Consider the following 22,624-nt stretch of genomic DNA (forward strand, 5'->3'; position numbering starts at 1 on the left):
CAACCTCCCATCTGCCCACTGCAGCCTGATAAAGTTACAATCAAAAGATACTGAGGCAAAATCAATGTGGAAGAGGACGCTGCCGGAATAGAAAGAGAGAGAGAGAGGGGATGGGGAGAGGGGGATGAAGCGAAAGAGAGGCAGGGAGGGGAAGAGACCAAAAAATTAGAAGGGAGAGAGAGAGTGAGAGATGAAAGAGAGGGGAAGAGGAGAAAATATGAGAGAAGAGTGGGGTAGAAAGCAAAAAAGGACCAAGAAGAGAGAAAGTAGAGGGGCAGTAAGAGATGGAGAAACCAAGAGAGAGAATAGAGGGAAAGAGAGGAGATAGGCACAAAGTAAGAGAAAGGACAGAGACAAGAAGGGAGAGAAAAGGGGAGAGAGCAAGAGGGTGAGATAGGAGAGGGATGTGAGGGGGCAGAGAGAGAAACAAGTTGAGAAAGGAAGAGAGAGAAAAGAGATGAGTGAAAAAGAGAGAGAAGACAGGGGGAAAAGAGGTAGGGGGAAAGAGAAGATAGACAAAAGGATATAGAGAGAAGAGAGGTGGAGAATGGGGGGATGAGAAAGATGGGGGAGAGATACAGAAGAAGGACAGGGTAAAGAGACAGAAAAAGAAGCAGGGGATAGAGGAAGAGAGATACAGAGATGGAGAAAGGTGGAGAGATACAGACAAGGAGAGAGCAAAGAGAGAGGAGAGAGGAAAAAATAGGGGATAGAGGAAGAGACAGAGATAGACAAAAAACTATAATCAAGGGGATAGAGGAAGAGAAGAGATAGTAAGACTAAAGAGAGTAAAGAAAGAGAAGGAAGGAGAGAGATAGAGAAGAGCGATACAGACAGGAAGAAAGTAAAGAGAGAAAGTGAGAGAGAGAATCAATGAGAGCGTGGAAGAAAGATACAAAGAGGGAGAGAGTATGCAGAGAGAATGAAGGGGAAAGAGAAAATGAGAAAGCGAGAAGAGAGATACAGACAGGGAGAGAGAAAAGAGAGAGGGGGAGAAAGAAAGCAAGAGGGACAGCGAGAGAGAGAGAGAGAGAGAGAGAGAGAGAGAGAGAGAGAGAGAGAGAGAGAGAGAGAGAGAGGCAGTCTGAAAATGTAATCTTCCCAAATCCTCATCAGGGCTCTCCATCGTCCCGCCGTGACAGCCCCGCGGATAATTAATTATACAATTTCGATGAGAATATCGACTAAACAAAGCCATTACTCATCGCAAAAGTCAATAAGCATGGACACATTCAATCATGTCCTGCCCAATGATTACTCCTTTCAAAATACAATAATTATTTTCAAGCGCTGCCTCGAATTAAATTTCTGTCAAGCCGGTACAAGTCTCGTGGTTGATGGAGGATGCGATGGATTTTTCCTGGCAGAGTGGTTTCCCCCGTGGAGGAGTGTAAGGAGAGGCATTCATCCTGTCGGAAAGGTAGTTTGTTTTATAAGGATCATAACCACACCATAGCCATGCGATTATCTCTGATGCCCCAATTTGGTGTCATCTATCTGGGCTGCGCTAAGGGGAGAAGGGGGAGAGGCTGGTACTCTGTTTGTGCAAAGATGTAATGATTTTGGCTGAGTGTGCGGCGCTAAAGACGCGAGATACAAGGTTTTTCAAGTCAATCTTAATGTTATCGTCATATTGGCTTGTGCTAAACAACTTGAGACAGGCGTTTTAAGATGTTTTTCGCTATAGGGATACGGAAGCGATTTCACTTCGTTGCAATGCAGAGACAAGACGCATTTGTTTAGCGCTTTCTAAAGTCGAGTCAAGACTTTGAAGGTCCTACATTACACAAAATGGATTCTTGTGAGCTTTAAGCCATGCAAAAACATACCTGGAGTTGTGTTTTGTTTCATTCACACATGTTTAAGTACGTTTTTATTATTAGTATGAGTGAATCTCCAAGGCTCAAAATGCTCTGTTCCACCTTGTGACGTCATAAAAGTGGTAGTTTTCAAGTTAACGACTATCTTTTATCTTTAGTTCAGTAGAAATTCGCAATTCCAGGGCTGAAATAATCTAAATCTGTTCTGATGAAGGTCTATGGAGTTTAAAAATACAGTGGAGCACTTCCTGTATTAGTACATGACATCAGAAGGTGGAACAGAGTGTTTTCAGTTTGAGAGAAGAAACAAAACACAACTCCGGGTATGTTTTTGATGAGGAACCAGCAATATAACATAGATCACAAAATAGCGTAACATGGGCCCTTTAAAGTAGCTAATTTTTCATAATTAAAGTATATTATAATATTTTAAAGAAACTATTGAATATTTTGTCTCCTAAATACAAAAAAATTTCAAACAAAAAAAAATTTCCCAACAAGTGCTGATCAATCTAGAACTGAATATTAGCTACTACAATTGTCCAAAAATGATCATGATTTTTTATAAAATAAAGAATATATCCACTTCGAGTAGGTTGGCTCTCATATTCTTAAAGCACTAGTCTTATGTAATTATTTTTATAGCTTGATTAATGGTCTAGGAAACATACTAATTAAGATCATATATTACAAAATGATTGATAGATGAATAATATTGTTTAACATGTGTAAACACGCTGGTGTTGTTCCCAGTAACCACAATGACATTTGGTGTAATTTTGTACAGACAGAAGATGGATCACTCAGTCAATGAATCGACTACTCAAGGAAAGTGTCACCAAAAATACCACGTGAGTACAAATGATTTATGATTTAGTTTTTTGGGATAATTTTGAGAAATATTTTTGGCGCTATAAGAGGCAAAATTATACTAAATTGTGTTCTGGCTTGGCTTGTTTGTACTACATGGGACTTATGACTTATCTTATATAAGACTATGTCACTACACAATGTTAAAGGTAAGATCTGTGGAGAGGTGACTCCGCTCACAATAAGAATGCATGTTTTTCAAGCAATAATATCTCTATAGATATAAGCAGATCAAGGACTCTGCACCAGAAAAGTTACATAGTGCACAATTTTGGCAGTAGTGATTGTAATGTAGTAATTGTAGTAATTTTTACTTTTCTTTTTACTACCGGTAAATGTCACAAAATTTGAAATTGTTATATATTTTTGCATTTAAATCCACTTCAATTCTTGGTAGCCGTTTTTGAACTTTTGTATATTAGCACGTAGCACTATTGCATTCATTCAAATCTTTTACTGCTTGTTTCACACAATAATATTTTTAAATTGTAGTAAAGTCTGAATCATTTTGACTTTTAAAAGCTGTAAACGTGTTCATATCCTTCGCTCCTGTTTAACAAGGAGCAGTGACTTTTAAAGGGCCTAATGTAATACAGGGACGGCTGTGTGTTTACAGACACTTAACTCTCACCTCTTCTGCACTCAGACTGGTTTAAAGTTTTACTCCAGTCATTTAGCCCATCAGAGAGGACAAAGAGAGGGATTGTGGTGCTTAAGGGTGGAGGCTTAAAGAAATTAGAGAGGAGCAGACTCTTTGAGGTACTGGATAAGGATATTTGACCATCTGGATTATGCCAACTTGAATCAAACTAGTTCTTTGTAAACCATTTCATAATACTTAAAGTGATAATTTTAGAATCATAATTGTATGAAGTTAACTTTTCCTTTTAAAGCTTTCCTAACATATTCCCAGTATAATTATCCAGTGCAATGAGATTATTGTGCATTTCACAGCAATGCTAAAAACAACTAGTATGCTAAAAGTGCATCAGTGATACTTTCTGGTTTAAGGAAAGTATATATTTAATAATGCAGACAGGACACAATGGTCCTCCCGTGGACCCACCACCTGCGGGAGGAGCCATGAGGGGCGGGTGCGGAGAGATCCGGGTAGCAGTCGAAGGCGGGGACCTCGACGACCGGATCTCCGGACATGGAGACTAGCTCTGGGGACATGGAATGTCACCTCGCTGGGGGGGAAGGAGCCTGAGCTTGTGCGGGAGGTTGAGCGTTACCGGCTAGATATAGTCGGCCTCACCTCCACGCACAGCTTGGGCTCTGGAACCCATCTTCTTGAGAGGGGTTGGACTCTCCATTTCTCTGGCGTTGCCCGCGGGGAGCGGCGGCGAGCTGGTGTGGGCTTGCTCATTGCCCCACAGCTCAGCCACTGCGTGTTGGGGTTCACTCCGGTGAACGAGAGGGTCGCGTCCCTGCGCCTTCGGGTCGGGGACAGGTCTCTCACTGTTGTGTCGGCCTACGGGCCAAACAGCAGTGCAGAGTACCCGGCCTTCTTGGAGTCCCTGGGAGGGGTACTAGACAGTGCACCAACCGGGGACTCCGTTGTTCTCCTGGGGGACTTCAACGCCCATGTGGGTAACGACAGTGACACTTGGAGGGGCGTGATTGGGAGGAACGGCCTCCCCGATCTGAACCCGAGCGGTGTTTTGTTATTGGACTTCTGTGCTAGTCACAGCTTGTCCATAACAAACACCATGTTCGAGCACAAGGGTGTCCATCGGTGCACATGGCACCAGGACACTCTAGGTCGGAGGTCGATGATCGACTTTGTTGTCGTGTCATCTGACCTCCGACCGCGTGTCTTGGACACTCGGGTGAAGAGAGGGGCTGAGCTGTCAACTGATCACCACCTGGTGGTGAGTTGGATCCGCTGGCGGAGGAGGAAGCCGGACAGACCTGGCAGGCCCAAGCGTATTGTGAGGGTCTGCTGGGAACGTCTGGCGGAGCCCTCTGTCAGGGGGGTCTTCAACTCCCGCCTCCGGGAGAGCTTCTCCCTGATCCCGGGGGAGGTTGGAGACATGGACTCCGAGTGGGCCATGTTCTCCACCTCTATTGTTGATGCGGCTGCTCGTAGCTGTGGTCGTAAGGTCTGCGGTGCTTGTCGCGGCGGCAATCCCCGAACCCGGTGGTGGACACCGGAAGTAAGGGATGCCGTCAAGCTGAAGAAGGAGTCCTATCGAGCCTTGTTGGCTCGTGGGACTCCTGAGGCAGCTGATGAGTACCGGCAGGCCAAGCGTGCCGCGGCTCGGGCAGTCACAGAGGCAAAAACTCGGGGTTGGGAGGAGTTCGGGGAGGCCATGGAGGAGGACTATCGGACGGCCTCAAAGAGATTCTGGCAAACCGTCCGACGCCTCAGGAGGGGAAAGCAGTGCTTCACCAACACTGTTTACAGTGCGGGTGGAGGGCTGCTGACCTCGACTGGGGATGTTGTCGGGCGGTGGAAGGAATACTTTGAGGATCTCCTCAATCCCACTGTCACGTCTTCCGAGGAGGAAGCAGAAACTGGGGACCCAGAGGCGGACTCGTCCATCACCCTGGCTGAAGTCACTGAGGTGGTTGGCAAGCTCCTCGGTGGCAAGGCTCCGGGGGTGGATGAGATCCGTCCTGAGTACCTCAAGTCTCTGGATGTTGTGGGACTGTCTTGGCTGACACGTCTCTGCAACATCGCGTGGCGGTCGGGGACAGTACCTGTGGAATGGCAGACCGGGGTGGTGGTCCCTCTGTATAAAAAGGGGGACCGGAGGGTGTGTTCCAATTACAGGGGAATCACACTCCTCAGCCTTCCCGGTAAGGTCTATTCCAGGGTGCTGGAGAGGAGAATCCGACCGATAGTCGAACCTCGGATTCAGGAAGAGCAGTGTGGTTTTCGTCCTGGTCGTGGAACACTGGACCAGCTCTATACTCTCCATCGGGTCCTCGAGGGCTCATGGGAGTATGCCCAACCAGTCCACATGTGTTTTGTGGATCTGGAGAAGGCATTCGACCGTGTCCCTCGTGGTGTCCTTTGGGGGGTGCTCTGGGAGTATGGGGTCCGGGGCTCTTTGCTAAGGGCTGTCCGGTCCCTGTATGACCGGAGCAGGAGCTGTGTTCGCATTGCCGGCAGTAAGTCAGACCTGTTCCCAGTGCATGTTGGACTCCGCCAGGGCTGCCCTTTGTCACCGGTTCTGTTCATTATATTTATGGACAGAATTTCTAGGCGCAGTCAGGGGCCGGAGGGGGCCTGGTTTGGGAACCACAGGATTTCATCTCTGCTGTTTGCAGATGATGTTGTCCTGATGGCTTCTTCGAGCCAGGACCTGCAGCAGGCACTGGGGCGGTTTGCAGCCGAGTGTGAAGCGGCTGGGATGAGAATCAGCTCCTCCAAATCCGAGGCCATGGTTCTCGACCGGAAAAAGGTGGTTTGCTCTCTCCGGGTGGGTGGTGAGTCTCTGCCCCAAGTGGAGGAGTTCAAGTATCTCGGGGTCTTGTTCACGAGTGAGGGAAGGATGGAGCGTGAGATTGACAGGCGGATCGGTGCAGCGTCTGCAGTGATGCGGTCGCTGTATCGGTCCGTTGTGGTAAAGAAGGAGCTGAGCCGGAAGGCGAAGCTCTCGATTTACCGGTCAATCTACGTTCCTACCCTCACCTATGGTCATGAGCTTTGGGTAATGACCGAAAGGACAAGATCGCGGATACAAGCGGCTGAAATGGGCTTCCTCCGCAGAGTGGCCGGGCGCACCCTTAGGGATAGGGTGAGGAGCTCGGTCACACGGGAGGAGCTCGGAGTAGAGCCGCTGCTCCTACACGTTGAGAGGAACCAGCTGAGGTGGCTCGGGCATCTGCTCAGGATGCCTCCTGGACGCCTCCCTAGGGAGGTGTTCTGGGCATGTCCCACCGGGAGGAGGCCCCGGGGAAGACCCAGGACACGCTGGAGGGACTATGTCTCTCGGCTGGCCTGGGAACGCCTTGGGGTCCCACCGGAGGAGCTGGAGGACGTGTCCGGGGTGAGGGAAGTCTGGGAGTCCCTGCATAGACTGCTGCCCCCGCGACCCGGCCCCGGATAAGCGGAAGAAAATGGATGGATGGATGGAAGGACACAATGGTCTCATTTTGACTCTAGGTGCATCAGGGCAAAACTAATTTTACTCAACATGAACAAACTGTGTAGAGGCCTTTTAATATTGCACCAGTCTGACATCGCACTTTTGGACACTCAAACTAGCATTGCGTTACTTTTATAACTCACTAGACTGTACTAATACTAACACAGACACAGTTGCCCTGGGGCCGTGACCTCTGACCTCCAACTGTCCCTCATACAATGCATATGTGCAACAGTAGGACCCATATTTTTCAAATCAAAGGACATCTACTGTAAAAGAATAATTATTTTGATATACAACGTGATTATTAATTAAGGTTTTAAATCATTATAATATAATAAATATCATGAGGCCTTCATCATTTTCCATATTAAAAATACCATGTTTACTGGTGTATATTTAGGGGTGAGCGATATGCCAAAAAATTCATATCATGGTTGTCATGGTTGAACCAAATCACTATTCAATTTTATCTCAATGAATGTTTTCTTCATCTCTTGTACAGTCTTTAAGAGATAACTAAGGGTGTTTTCAAATCTGTTGGTCCAGTTAACTGGTTCGAATAGGGGCTAAAGCTGAAACATTGTAGCACTTTTCATTTGGTTTGGATCACATTCTCCCCACATTTCAATGCAAATGAACCAAACCCCTCGGCATTGTAAATAGTCCAGAAAACAAGTAGAAGTAGAAACCAAGTTTGCCCACTGCCAGAGGAAAGTCCCTAGCCAATCTGTTACTTGTCAACAAAAGTTAAACTGCATCTTATTTGAGCAATGTTTTGATTTTGCATTTGGGTTTTACAAATACATCGCTGCATGATACAAGAGGGCAGACTAAACATGGAGTTATGACAACTTTATTACCACTGTCCAGATCATAAAGACGTGGATTAAGGTAATACATGACTGTACAGGCCGCTAGAGCATTATACGAGAATAAATAGATATGAATGTTGTGAGGATTACCCAGAGCTCTTCACTTTACGAACCCGAGTAAATGATTAGCCTGTCAACTATACTGGTTTTTGTGATCAGCCCCAGAAATTGTGATATATTTTCATACATCTATACATGTTGTCACTCGGGGGTTTATTTTGTTCATGCTCAGTGCACTACGGAGGCTTTTTTAGATCAAAAAGTGCAAATTGGATCTGCTAGAGACCAGTTAGAGTTAAGATTACAAGCAAACCGGCACAGGAATCCACTTGGAACTGTATCGAGACAACCTTCAGATGGTGGTGGTCTCGGTACAGTTCTTTAGTCTGCACAAAATCAAACTGATTCGCTTTTACACAAGGCCCAAACGAACCAAGCTTGCAGGTGTTCCGAACTCGCATCCTCTTGAAGCAGACCAAATGGTGTAGTGTGTGTAAAAGTCCCCTAAAACTATGTGCTGTTTCTGAAAGTTTACTCCTCACTGTGATTGGTTTAATCCACCTGTCACTCACTCAGAGCATGATGGAGGCTGACCAATACGAGAAGTGGATGTTGAAAAGTTTCTGTTTCTGCATTAACCTAAAAAGCAAGGAATCACAATATGGCAACTGGACCAAAATAGCAGAATGTGATTATGTCGTTATTATCCACTTATTATTGGTGTTAATATGATCAGTTCTGATTTGACTGCAGTAGACGGTACATGAGACACAGATTTGTCCTAAACTGAATCAAAACCGGATGAGTTTAAAATGATATGATTTAATATTCACCTTTATAAAACCATCCTCGGGTCACAAGATTTTATTGTATTCTATTTAATCTTGGCTTTGGTTTGTCCTCAGCACAAATATGGAACAGTCCAGATTTCATTTCACCTCATTATGTCCCATTTAAAAACATTCAGCTCAAAGTGCACTTAAAGTCTGCCACTGGCACTACCATGTTTAAAAGCTGAGTGCATCAAGTGGATTAAATAAATGATTTTAAATGTTATGTGCAATCATATAGACTCTGCACTATCACAAAGTAGACTGCAATAATTTCATATACTTCATCGCCTTCACGCGTCTGGAAACATGTGCAAAACTGTAATCCCTTGGTCTATTATTTGTGCAAAATCATCAGCATTTTTACTATCATTTTACATTTTATAAGAAATTTTGTGAGTTTTAAGCCATGTTCTAATGCTGTTACCTCCTCAAAAACATATCTGGAGATGTGTTTTGTTTCATTCACACATGTTTTAGTAACTCTTTATTATTAGTCCATCTACATCTCCAAAGCTCAAAATGCTCTGTTCCACCTTGTGATGTCATGCAGTGTCAGTTTTCAAGTTAACAGCCACTTTTACCTTTAGTTCAGTAAAGATTAGCAGTTCCAGGGCTGAAATTTTTAAATGATTCTAGTGAAGGTGTATGGAGTTTAAAAACACAGTGAAGCACTTCCTGTATCACCACATGATGTCACAAGGTGGAACAGAGTGTTTTCTGTTTGAGAGAAGAGCTCATCTTAAATATGCAGAGATGGTGCGTTAAACATGAATGAAACAAAATACAACTCCAGGTATTTTTGTGAGGAGACAACAACAATATCACATAGAGCAGAAAATAGTGCAATATGGGCCCTTTAAGAATCACTCAGGCATAGTAACTACTTAACTGAAGGGTTACGGTTATTCTATTCAATTCAATTCAAGTTTATTTATATAGCATATTTAAAACAACTTCAGCCGACCAAATAGAACAAACACACAAAAAAACAAAAACACATAACACAATACATACGAAGCAGAATAAAACACCAAGTTAGGGAGTAAGGAATTAGGGTTTTAAGTAGCTACTAAACCTGAATCATCCTCAATAACAGATTTGTTCATTATCAATTAAGTGAGTAATTAAGTCTTAACTAATTCAAATGTAGTTATTGTACAGTGTTACCAAAGATGATTTTGATACTACGCCAATTCCCCGTTTATAGGAAGGACACACCATACGCGCTTGCACCCTTCTGGTTAAAATAAAGGCCCCATAACTCAAAAAAGTAGCACAAGCACTGTTAGCATCGATAGTGCTGGTTTACTGCCGGGATACTGCATTTGGGGTAGATAACAAATATCAGCAGACTGTACAGGTTTTCTTATCGTAAAAAACTTTATATGGAGGTGATGGTGATGTGATGAATACATGAAGGACTTACTGAGGTCCCATTGTTTTCCCGGAAAACGTCTTGGTTCACATAACTAAAAAGCTTCTTCTCAAGTTGAAGCACAACCTGAAACGAGAGATTATAAGAGATTATGAGAAAGGACAGAGCGAGGAGTAGAGAGAGAGAGAGATGAGATGAAGGGGAAGAGAGAAAGAGAGAGAGATGAGATAAGGCAGAGAAAGATGAGATGAGGGGAGGGAGAGAGGGAGGGAGAGAGAGAGAGGCTGGATAAGAAGACAAAGAGGGTTAAGATGAAAGGAGAGAGCGATGAGAAAGAAAGAGATGAAATGAGAGAGGGAGAGAGAGAGAAGAAAAGAAGAGGAGAGAGAAAGAGGTGAGATGAAAGGTGAGACAAGAAAGTGAGAAAGATGAGATTAGATGAAGGGAGAGAGAGAGATTGGATAAGAAGAAGAGAAAGACGGATGTGATGAAAGGAGAGAGAAATGAGAAAGAGAGAGAGATGAGATGAAAGCGAGAAGAGAGAGAGGGTCAGACAGAGGTAAGAAATAAAAGGAAGAGAGAAAAAGAGAAAGGGGGAGGACAAGATGATAGGGAGATGGGGCAGAGAGAACAGAAGAGAGGGAGAGACAGAGAGAGAGGAGGGGAGGGAAGAAGGGTTGCGAAAAACGGAAGCGTGAGATGGCGGGAGAAGAAGGAGTATCGAGATAGGAGAGAGGGGGTAAAAATGGGGAGAAGGTGGGCAGACAGAGGGAAAGAAGAGACAGAGAAAGAGAGGAGATGTAGAAAAAGAGAGGAAAGAAAGTGGGCAGAGAGCAGCAATGAGACAGGAGAGAGAGAGAGAGAGAGAGAGAGAGAGGTGGAAAGAAAAGCAGAGAAGAGGGCAGATAGAGAGAGAATGGAGGGAGATGGCGAAAGGGAGAGGGAGGTAGAGAGACAGATTAATCTAGTGTTTAATGGTAGACAGCGTGTAATTACGGCGCTAACGAACAGCTAACGGAGGACGTGTTAATTGTCCTGCGTCTATGGGGCTATCAGTGAACACAGGGTCACTCCTCCAGGGACCTGTAGTCTGTACATGTGATCACAACCAAAACTATTACAATCTTATAGAGATGAGAGAGGGGCAATTAAAGGACAATACAGACTCATTATAAAAGGATACATGGTAGGGGTTAAATATTATGTAAGTTATGTTCATATCTGGGATTAAAATCAGCTCCAAATGATCAGTTACAGTTAGTATGGTTATTGTAAAGTGGAGATACAGCTTATACATGGGAATGAGTCTGTTACCATAGCATTTAGCAATTCAAAACAAATGGCCAAAAGTTCTCAAAATGTCACCTATAAAAGGGAAGCTGCAACCCATTTCTTTATATACACTTCTTATTTTAGTATAGCTGTACATCAAGTAGTTTAGTGAGAGAATATGAGGTTCTGTATGAAAAAATGAAATGGTATGTTGTGCATTTGTTTTCATTTAAGGATAAAGGCTGTGTTTTTAATTTTTGAGGATACTTGAATTCAGTGTAATAACAGTATTCATATTAGTATTACATGCACACTCAAAATCTGATTAATATCAAAAGACTATTTAAATGGCATGTAAAAAAAAAGCAAGCCATCTGATTTGTCTCTGAGCATGGTGCCTCTGATCACTCACATCAGATTTTGCAGTTTAAATGTCATTAGTGTAATCCTAAAGGTCCAGAAATCAGGTAATAATCTGATTTTGCTGTGCATGTGAACAAGGCCAATAGATTAAATGTGTTTATGGAATAGTTATGGTTACATGGAGACATGAAAGCATTGTTTTATTTTAATTATGGGATAAAGGGTATAGATTTGGATATTTCTTGTAGTAGAACACTTAGCTACTTATCTCATAAGAATGATACTAAGTTACTAAGTTGCTTGGACCCACCTTTCGGTCATTTTCAGTTTCTCTGAATATTAACTTGTCGACTTCGTTGGTGTCGGCGGCGCGGACTGTCTGCATGGTGGCACTGGAGCACAAACTCTGCAAGACAAGAGGAAAAACACGAGTCAAAACTTATTTCAATACAGTATAACCAGGGCTGTTATTGCTTTGGCTGGAGTGCCATGAGACAACCAAGCCAAGTTACAGGTCAGATCTGTGGAGAAGTGAAACAGCTAACGGTACATTTTTCAATTTTTTTTGCAATGAAAAGACCTGTAATTAAAATGCAAGTTATGATAAATGCTGTCACAACACTAAAATTGACCAAATTTACGGATACCAAGGAAGATGCTTGATTCTCGATACCAATTTTGATATAATAATAATAATAAAAGTTGTGATTTTTGTTCCAGAATCGATACTTCAAATGAGTATCTAGCTTAAAAAAACAGTTTTAGTGACAAATATCTGGGTGTTGATACTTTTGAAGCCTCACTGTGGGAAATTCCAGCCCTAGCAATAGCATTTCTATGGCGAATCAGGTGGCAGACACTCAAAGTTACATAGTGGACCTTTAAGATTATGACTAAAATCTACCATTAGCCAGAATTGCCATACCAATGCTTTATTTAACACTCAATACTTGTCATGTCCGCCTCCTGCCCTCTCTATATCAAACACAGTCATTGTGTTACATGTAAATGCATTTTAAATATCTGATGCTCTATTTAGCACCTCACTGTCCCTGCCCCTATGCCCCTGTATGAGCTGACCCCATGGACTGTGTGCGCGGGTTCAATTCCCTTTTGTGGACTCTTTTAACAATTAGTTAAACATTGGGCCATCTGTGTTTGAAGACAGTTGAATAAGGTAATCCTGTGCCGCGGTTCCCATAGCACACAGCACATAGAGAGGAGCCTAATTGAAATTCAAAGCACAGACCAGATAATCGGGTCAAGCCAATAAAACGAACAGAAAAAGTCCTTTAGACGAAATGTCACAAAACCAGAGCTAAAGAAATGAAGGTACAGCAGATTAGAGCGAGCAGAGTCACATACAGATATAATCTATGAGATGAAGATACTGGAATTACTAACAAGTGTTTAACGGTTTCTTCTGACAAATAGTGTGCTGATACTAACATTTGCAACATTTTATAATCTTTAAATATTCAGACTCACAATGCATTTAAAGCAATACCACATACATTTGTGGAGGTACATGATTCCATGGAGATCTAAGATTAAAACATACCTTGAACATTCTCCAAAGAAATACATTTTACGCAATACTGTGGAATATTATAGCCAAAGGAACATTTCCATGGAAACAAGCAAGAAGAGGCTCTCATCTAGGCCAAGTACGAAACAGGCTAGTGGAGATGCAAACTGGCTCACGGTAAGGACTTAAAAAAGGTTTTAATCGATTTTTTTTGCCAAAAAGTTACACAGAGGTGCTATAAAACACATCCAGGAGCATTACCATTTAAGGAAACACTGAAACATAAACCTCTAAACTAATACATGAATTACAAGCATTTCAGAGCAGGTTTAAAGAGGGCTACACATGGTAAACAAGACTTATACATGGATATATTGTTGTAGGCAGAAACTACATGCTATGATTAAAATTACAATGTAAAGATAATCTAATTGGGTATTTTTCAGCAAAAAACATTCATGACAGCTGCACTGAAAAATAAATACAGAAAAAAATCAAACTGTGAAATAGACAGAAAAGGTTATTTTAAATATATGGTACATGCACACAACTATCACACAAATGTCAAAACTTAAAGTAGAACATCTCCTCAGCCTATGTCTCTGCCCCCTCTCACTCAAACCGCTGTATCGTTGGCTCATTTAGGCCATCCCAGAGCGGGGTCAATACGCCCCCCTGGCAGCCAAATGCTAATGCGCTTAAGTGTGCTTAAGCTGCTTTGTGCAATGAAAAGGCCCAAAGAAGGAGCCACACAGAAGGGCAAGAAGACACTCTCCCTGTCAAAAAGTCATATCCACAACCAGAGAGAGGAGAGGGAATAGCTCTCTATAGCTGACAATCTGAAAAACTAATTTAATTGTCTGGTTAAAGGGCATCAGATTCTTGAAACTCAAACAGGGCATTGCATTGAATTAATTAAAAAAGAGTTATTGCTAGATAAAATGCTAAATTGCTTTCCGAACAACAACAACAACAGATTGTACTTCTACTACTGGTATACATTAGTGCTGTTGTGTCTTGGGGAAAGGTACTTCAAATACTATTTATGAAAGTGTTGCTTTCAGTGGTGGCTGGACAGGTGTTACTTGGATGCATTCACCTCATCAAATCTGGCCCTAAACCAGAACTAAACCTGAAACTAATCCTGGACTAGATCAGGACAAAACCAGGGTTAAAACAGGACCAAACCAAGTCCACATAAAAACTAAAATGGACTCAATTTAGGACCAAATTACAACATCACCACGCAATGTAAAAGGCTGATTTGGACCTACCCATGGGTTTAAGAGTGATGGAATATTTTTATTTGCCTTGGCATCTTTTAAATGGTCAAAAGCCCTAAAAATGGTGCCTGTAACATGAAACTGAACCCCATGAATACTTGCTGTAAGTAGCCACAGAAAATTTAAGGTGATTGCTGTTAATGGCATAGACAAATCAGTTTTATTATTAGACGAACGCTGTGGATTTGTTGAGCATAAATGGGACTCAATGCAAACTGCTTCAGCATATTGGTTCAACTAAGCCCCAGTATGTCCCACACAAGGATAAACAAGGATATTGATCGGCCCATTCATAATCTGATCGGCTAATCACTCAGACCTGCTGTCGCTAATTGAACCCATTGATCATAGCTCACCCTGAGACCTCCTCCAGACTGGACTTTTCATCTGGTCCTTTGATGGGTAGTCAAATATCCGAAAACATTTTTTACAGATAATTCATGGACTTTTTTAAATGAGATGTGACCTTAAACCAGGACCAAATCAGAACCTCCTGCTGTCACTTAGGCCTGTATAAGTTGGTAATGGGCACTTCCTATGCTTAAATTGAGTAGAGCTTCAAAGCCACTGTGCCTAAACATGTTACACGCAGCCACGACCACACTGACCTCAACCAGTGCATTACCCACAATTCATTTCACTCCTTATTTCAATGTAAGCGAGCAAGTATGCGAAGAGTCAAAGATGCAAATGCATTGGATTAATAGGTTTCAAATTTTGATGATGGCATTGGATTTTTCTGTATATTCATTGTCACACTAGATTGGTACAAATGGTTTCACGATATATCATTTCCTGATTTAGGTTAATCTGGGTTACGAGCTGGTCTGTTCTAGTCCTAGTTTAGTCCTTCTTAAAACCAGGTTTAGTCCAGATTTAGACCTGGTTTAGGCTGAATTTAGTCCATGATTAGCCTGGTTTTAGCCTCGACTTAACCCACGTTTAAATCACACTGTAAAATGACCCAATATTTTGGCCCTATTTTGGTCATTTACGCCATATGTAGATTGTATACAGATTTTTTCAATGGAAATTAAAGGTAGAGATGGTTTCAACGGTGATTATCTATACACCAAAATCAACAAATCAACAATCAAAATTAAAGAAAAAACAACTATGGAGATAAAGAGGTCAGTTTATCTTTATAGAAAAGTACAATCAATTATACTAAGTCATAAAAGAAAGTACATTTTTCAATAATAATATAATAAGTTTTTCAAAAGGGAAGAGTTCATTTGTCAACTAAATAAATGTAGTTAAATTTGTGAGCCTTGCCATGGATTTAAAAATATTTATATAGGCATTGGCAAATATCTGTTATCAGCTGAAAAAAATCCTTATCAGATCAAGCCTGACTTGCCCATAGACAGTAGGACATTTCACTTTCACTTATTATATTGTTCAGTGACTTGGCATTAACGCCGTGCATGTGGGGTCAGAGGTCGTCGGAGAATGAGAACTTTATGGAAAGAAGCACTTTGGGCCTGAATAGAGGATAATCCCATGACTGTCGATGAGGAAGCGGCTGTTTAAAGGAGATCTCCATCCCAGCTGCTGTTTGTGAAGAAAGGTTAAAGCAATATGTGCCACTTCAAAGCCCACAAACACACACAGACACACACACACACAGACACGAGGACATAGGGACAAACCAATGCACGGTGCTGTAGTGACAGATGGACACATCCCACCCTCTGCCCATGCAAATCTAAACATATGGCTGTAGGACAACACACAATGAAACACTTGAGTTAACTGCCCGTAATGAGTCCAAGAGCTTTTAAACAGATACTTTACTCATAGAATTAACTAAGCCTCAATGGGAATGTGCAACCAGTGGAGGAGGGTGAAGTAGTCAAAATGTGTATTCAAAATTATATTACTCAAGTAGAAGTACAAAGTAGTGGTATAAAAAATTACTACCCAAGAAGGAGTAATCGTAAGAGGAGAAACGCGTCTGAGCAAATTTAACCTTGCAAGCTGCTTATACTATACATCTGTACTGGGGCAAAATAAGTCAGCTGTGTACTGTCTGTAGCGCATCGACAGACAGCGTTTTACTGTCCGATAATGAGGAAGTGCACGTTAGCATGCTAGTTGTTGTTGCTAAACTCTGCACTGGTATCAAAGATGTGAAAAGTGCTTGTAAACTCATAGCAGTAAATTATTGGGATGTTTGGATTCAACTTTGGACCACTGCAAAATGAACTAGCTCTGTTTTTCACATTTTAAGATATTTTAATATAAAACATTTGACGCCCTTACTCACAGTGGGAAGAGTGACGCAAAACCTTTACTCAGCGTACTGTTTGGACTGTAAAATAAATGTAAAAAAGGAATGTTGACAATTTCTCCCTATAATTAGACCCCTTTTATTATCAGGGTGACAGAGGGGCATAGCGGACAATACTCAAACTATTCATTCTTCATTAGCAGCAGTGGGGGACAGGAGCTCCCTTCTGTGTCTGTGTTTGCGTCTTTGTCAAAACAGGCCATTATTTTCTCTCTCTCTCTCTCTCTCCACCTCTCCTTCTGTCTCTCTCCTTCTCTGTTCTCTCTCTCTTTCTCCATGCTGCCAAGTGTCGAGGTGCGCCAGCATTTGTGTGAATTACTCCAACCCCACCAACACTTCTCCCCTTGTTCAATCATTCATTTCTCCTACACTGTAAAAATTAATTTCAACATGACTTTAATGTCTTTTAAAAAAAATTGGAAGTTTATAATGAACTAGTTCTTTTTCCTAAGTTATTCCTCACTTTCCTAAAACACTAATTATTTACTGCAATGAGTTTATGCATGTTCCACAACTTTCAGAGGCCAGAGCAACATGACACTGCTAACAACATCTAGCATGCTAACAGCGCACCAGCCTTACTTCCTGGTTTGCAGCCAATAAAAACACTTTACACATTAGATGCAGACAGCTCACAACGGTCTAATTTTGACCTTTAGAGCTGCTTTTATAATATATCTGTACTGGGGCAATGACACATTTACTTTATTTACTTTATTATGAAAATAAATAATGAGTACAGTCTTTTTAAATATACTTTAATCAAGAAGATTTTTTTTCCGTATCCATTTGAAAATTGGTTCGCTGTCTTTGACCCATCTGCCACCAATACCACTGGGGCAACCTGTCAGGAGCAGTTAGAAAAAAATATCTTTATAGGAGGTATATTTTTGAGTGGGTAGACTGGATAGCAATTAGTTATTATAGGTAGACAGACTGGTTAACCCATATATTGGTTATAAATAGGCTGATATTTGGACTTTTTAGTGTATGTAGCAATAAATCACAGCACAGGCAGATATTTAGTTTTGGTCGATCTGCTGCCTAAAAAATACACACAAAAAGCCATACACACAAGATTCATTTGAACACTTTGGGAAGACATAACTGCATGAAATGGGACAACACAATTTTCTTAAGAGTTTATGGTAAAAACAAAAGGACTATGGGAAGTTTTGGTGCATTTAAATGATATTATCTGGGGAAAATAATCAAACACGGCCCTATGTATTGGCCCAAATATATCGACAGAGCTTATCAGGCATCACTTGATCTAGATTCTTAACAATCAGTATCGACATTGACCAAACATAGCGGTCGATTTCTATTAGTTACCTTTTCATATACAACTCTTAAGACAAATATTTTTAGTCCTTAGTATACTGTGACCTATAATAAAATAAATAATCCTGACATTCTTATCACTATGAATCTAAAAAAGTCAAAACTATTCAAATCTGATTCATTTCCTGATTTGGGGCATCAGTTTTTACAGTGCATCATGCTTGATTTATGTACACTTCTGCCCCAGAGAGCTCCAGAGGGGGCATCCAAACCAGGCAACAACAAATCCAGTGCGTCCTCATGCCAGCTCCATCGTCCCACAGACTGTAAATCAGATATGCCCCCTAAGGCCTCATGTGACTGGAGCCTCGCCAGGTTTAGCCACTTCACGCAGTGGCTAATTTAGTCCAAACATGGAGATTCATCATCGACAAACACGGTAATAGGATTTACTATGAAGGAGGTGAAGGTGAAAGCTTTTTAGTGAGGACCAGCCAAAACACAACGACGCGCACTCAAAAAAAGATTAGTCAAATAGGCAAAGTGTTTTAAGTATCTTGCATAAACATTACAGTAGAAGTAGATAGTAGATAGTACATCAAGTATGGGATGTAAGTACTGTCCATGGGTATATTCCTTATTTTTTTGTGTTGTGAGGGCATGCTACCTGCTTGTCTCTGTGGCTATTTTATTAATTTGCCTGAAATGTTCCACAATATAGCATTAATGTATCTAATGTGACACAACCAGGTCATGTTATAGGTCAGATCTGTAGATATTAATGCATATTTTTCAGTACATTTTTGACCAATAAAAGCACCTATAACTGAATAACCGCAACATAGAATAGTTTAATACCATACTGCGGAACATTTCAGGCAAAGCAATAGAAAAGTTACATAATGCCCCTTTAAACTTTCACATACTGACACTTCATTTAAGAGCAGGACAATACAACATCTCCTCTTAGTGTCAGAGGAAATCCACTCAGGATCGAATCAAGTGTCCCCTCTTGTGTCTTTGTTTCTACGGCGATGAACTCACCAATCACGCCATCCGATATAGAGACTTTTCCTATTGACCGACACTTGTCAGCTAGTATGGGAAACGCCTGATTATTCACAATACACTTACCCTTAGACTGACCAGTGCGTGACCCTCATAAACCTGGCCCAATTCAAACCCATTGGCACCAATACAGACCCTTCCCATGAATCCAGCAATGTTCAAATGGACTGCAAAGTTGCTTCGTAGGGGGTCCTCGAATGATGGCCACGCCCTCGCGAAAAAGACGAGTTGAGAGGTAAGGGGGGCGTGCTTGGCGACTATAATACTGCCAATCTATCTTGCGCATTATAACATCTGGGAAACTTCTCTAAAAACAATAGCGGGCATTGAAAGCTGGCATTTTGGCTTTACCTCTAGAATCAGTGCTAAAGCATTTGTCCCCAATGGAAAGACATAATAGACAGGCTACAAATCATTCAGGACAACGGGACATAGGAGTGTGAGAGAAGGGAAACTGGATGTCTAAGTCCCCCCCTTGGTATTTAACTTGTGTGTGGACAAATTGCCCTGCATGGTTGTCTATTGAGAAGCATTGCGGCGCATAGAGAAAGGGACAGCACTGAAACACAAGAAACAGCCCTATAAAAATTCATCACTTTGACCCCCGCGACCTCCCTTTCTCCGCTGGGGGGCTGCCAAAATGCACCATCACGCACTTGCCCACCCACCCAGTGCTATATTTACCCCCAAAACTCTTCACAAACATACCGCAAATGATAACTAAACATTTAAGGCTCAAGAAAATAAACAACTTTTAACTACAAGAAAATTTGAAGTGAAAGCTTTGAATTGGTGACATAAGAGGTAGACAATAGCCAGCTTAGAAATAGGCCAACAGATGCTGCATTCAATTGCGCTCTGTGTAAAGTATTGCTAGTAAAAGGCAATGGCGGTAGGTGGTACTCTAGGGGCGTATTAGTCTCTATAGTTTAAGGAGGACATTGTCTCAGCTGCTCCCTTGACGCAACTTACAAAGAAACTAAAATGAGAGATTTAATCCAACAGTCCTCCCCTGCCACTTACAGCCGGGACTATTTTCTTTCTCTTCTTTTAACCGAACCACGGCAGATGTCTGAGAGACTGTTTAACGCCAATGCTAAAAGTATCAATGCTCAAATGAGGGGTCAATGGCTAACCTTTAATGTGGTATTCATTTGAGTGTTGTTTAGTTTTTTCCAAAAGAACAGAGCAAAAGGGAGGCTGCATTGAAGGTTTAACTCATTACTTTCTGATCCTGTTAATGACAATACTAATGCAGTTCGAAGTGTGAAGCGGGGACTGACTTGCTTTCAAATGTATTCGACAACAGAGCAATTAATGGGGAATACATGCGAGATAAATAAATAGTAGGCCCCCGATGCACTCATTTAAATGGATATAAAGACAAATGCGTTGACTATGGCAGTGGGTCAGTGGGTGTGTCAACTGGTCTGACGTAGGGTCTGTATCTTTTCCGATGCATTTTCCCACTGACACATTTATTGGAGAAAAAAACTTTTAATCTTTCTTTTTAACCCAGTCATGGCAGTGCAATTTTGATATAAAATTATAAATGTCCAAGTCAATTCCCTGTAAGGGAGGGAAGTGTTCATATACAAACAACATGAGCTTTACATCAAGGAACCATTTGCTTTATCAAACTAACTGATGGGGCTCAAACTGCAAACCTTTGGGTCACAGTCCAGGATGCAGCCACCTATGGGCCATTGTGTTGGGGTTGGCTCCACAATATTAATATAGAACGAAAACACCTGTACTTACTATAAAACAGCCCGGGCTTCCATAAAACGCACGTTCAAAATATATTCTCTATGACCCACTAACAGGTTCTGACTTATCAATTGAGAAATAATGAACTACAAACTGCAACTTGTTCATTTCAGGGATAAATTGGACACTAATGAAACAATACACAGCATTCTGCAGAGGTTATAGCCCCACGGTTTGTGTGCAGAATGGACTTCAGTCACGAATCAATGAAGTGCACATGAAGAGAGTAATTGGTCGTTACAAAGTCGATGGCGGAGTATTGGAGACTGTTGGTGATTGGGTCTAATGAGATCCAGACCTGCTGAGTTCATTATGTGTAGTTCAATAGTCCTCACGATTAACATGTCCATGTATTACCCGCATGATGATGTTGATGATGTTTTTAGATGATTGTCATGAAGACTCACATGTGGTATAAAGTGGGTATGGACGCAAGATGCACTTTAAGAACTAATCAAGGATGTCTATTTAGATCTACGTGTTTTGCGAAAATCGAAAACTACTTCATATATTGAGCAAAATACGCCTGACAAGATTCTCACAGCAATACAGTATAGTCGTTATTAATTCTCCAAAATTCTGAGTGGGTAAGCTAGTCGTCAAAGCTGCTCTGTGCTAACTTCTGGTGGCTGATGAGATTGGTAAATTAGCAGACTTATGTTAATCACTCACCAACCATATTTACACGCTGGAAAAATGGCAAATTATTAGGGAGTACTATTTAAGTATAACATATTCTTCAATGTTTTTGTCAGTGCTGCTATCCATAAGTTTCAGAGTGATAAGAAAGTAGCACCAATGCCATAGAAATTAACAATTCAAAGCAAAATATTGTAACTTTTGAATGGGTCCTCAAAATGGTGTCTATGAACAGGAAGTTGAAACCCATCAATACTCAATAATATTGCATTTGATATTCTTATTAGTTTACACAAATATCAAATATCATTTTTATCTTGTTCAGTGTCCTTGGGTGTTTTGAAAGGTGCTTATAAATAAAATGCATTATTATTATTGTTATTATTGTTATTATTATTATTATCAAGTTTTTGCTTAATTAAATTCATAGGAGTATTTATACCATGTTTCTTGCTGTGATTGGCCCTCAGCTGAGACAGGTGCTCCCCTCCCTCCTCCACGTCCCAGGCCCCTGGAGCAGAGGGCCTTGGACAGCACAGCTCCTCCACAGAACTGCCCTGATTCACAAAGAGCATCTCCCTTTCATTTGTCTGCCCCATTTCACCCCAAAGAGGCTCCTGTCCCGCCAGACCCAAGCAGAGGTGTAACTCAGGCTACGGGACGGTACCACAGGGGGAAGAGAGGGGAGGGGGCAGGCATGGCGTCATAGCAACCATGCGGTGGGTGGGCTTTGTGCCACATTTTACCAATTTTTCATGGCCATCCCTCTTGTAGTGACCCCTCTCCAGGCTCTTTATGCGTCTGACAGCTCGGCCCAGGAAAAACATGCTGCCGCTCTGATAGCATGAAATCGGGAACAAAGACCCCCGCAGAGAGGAGAGAGAGAGAGGGGGACCACCAGGCACACCACAGCAAGAAAGACGCACTGCAAAAAGAGAGTGCTACAAGAGTTTAAATGACTTCAATTCAAAATATTAATCTTGATTTGACTCATTTGACTATTTGGTAATATTTTTATTTGTGTTCTTCTTTTTTTCTTCTTTTTTTACTATTTGGAGTAGAGTATGTGTAAAATGTAGATGACACTGCTAGGCCACGTTACAGGTCGGATCTGTGGAGATGCAACCCTTATTCAGAGTAACAATGCATGTTTTAAATTTTTTTTTTTTTGAATGCATGTTTTTCTATGTTTTTTTGAATGCAGGTTTTAAAAATTGTATTTTTAATGCATGTTTTTCAGGGTTAAAAAAA

General features: G+C 41.6%; 1 protein-coding gene across 2 annotated transcripts in view; it reads right to left on the reverse strand.

Annotated features, from left to right (window-relative positions):
• LOC117382438 (inositol polyphosphate-5-phosphatase A) overlaps positions 1-22,624 on the reverse strand; it is a 228,377-nt gene that overhangs the window by 36,788 nt on the left and 168,965 nt on the right. For both annotated transcript variants that reach the window (XM_033979617.2, XM_033979618.2), the window contains exons 10-11: positions 11,819-11,914; positions 9,925-9,999 (exon numbers count right to left, since the gene is read on the reverse strand). In XM_033979617.2, the coding sequence (XP_033835508.1) occupies positions 9,925-9,999; positions 11,819-11,914 (171 nt within the window). The remainder of the gene's footprint in view (positions 1-9,924; positions 10,000-11,818; positions 11,915-22,624) is intronic.

This window comes from Periophthalmus magnuspinnatus, chromosome 15, assembly GCF_009829125.3.
Source record: "Periophthalmus magnuspinnatus isolate fPerMag1 chromosome 15, fPerMag1.2.pri, whole genome shotgun sequence".
NCBI lineage: Eukaryota > Metazoa > Chordata > Actinopteri > Gobiiformes > Gobiidae > Periophthalmus > Periophthalmus magnuspinnatus.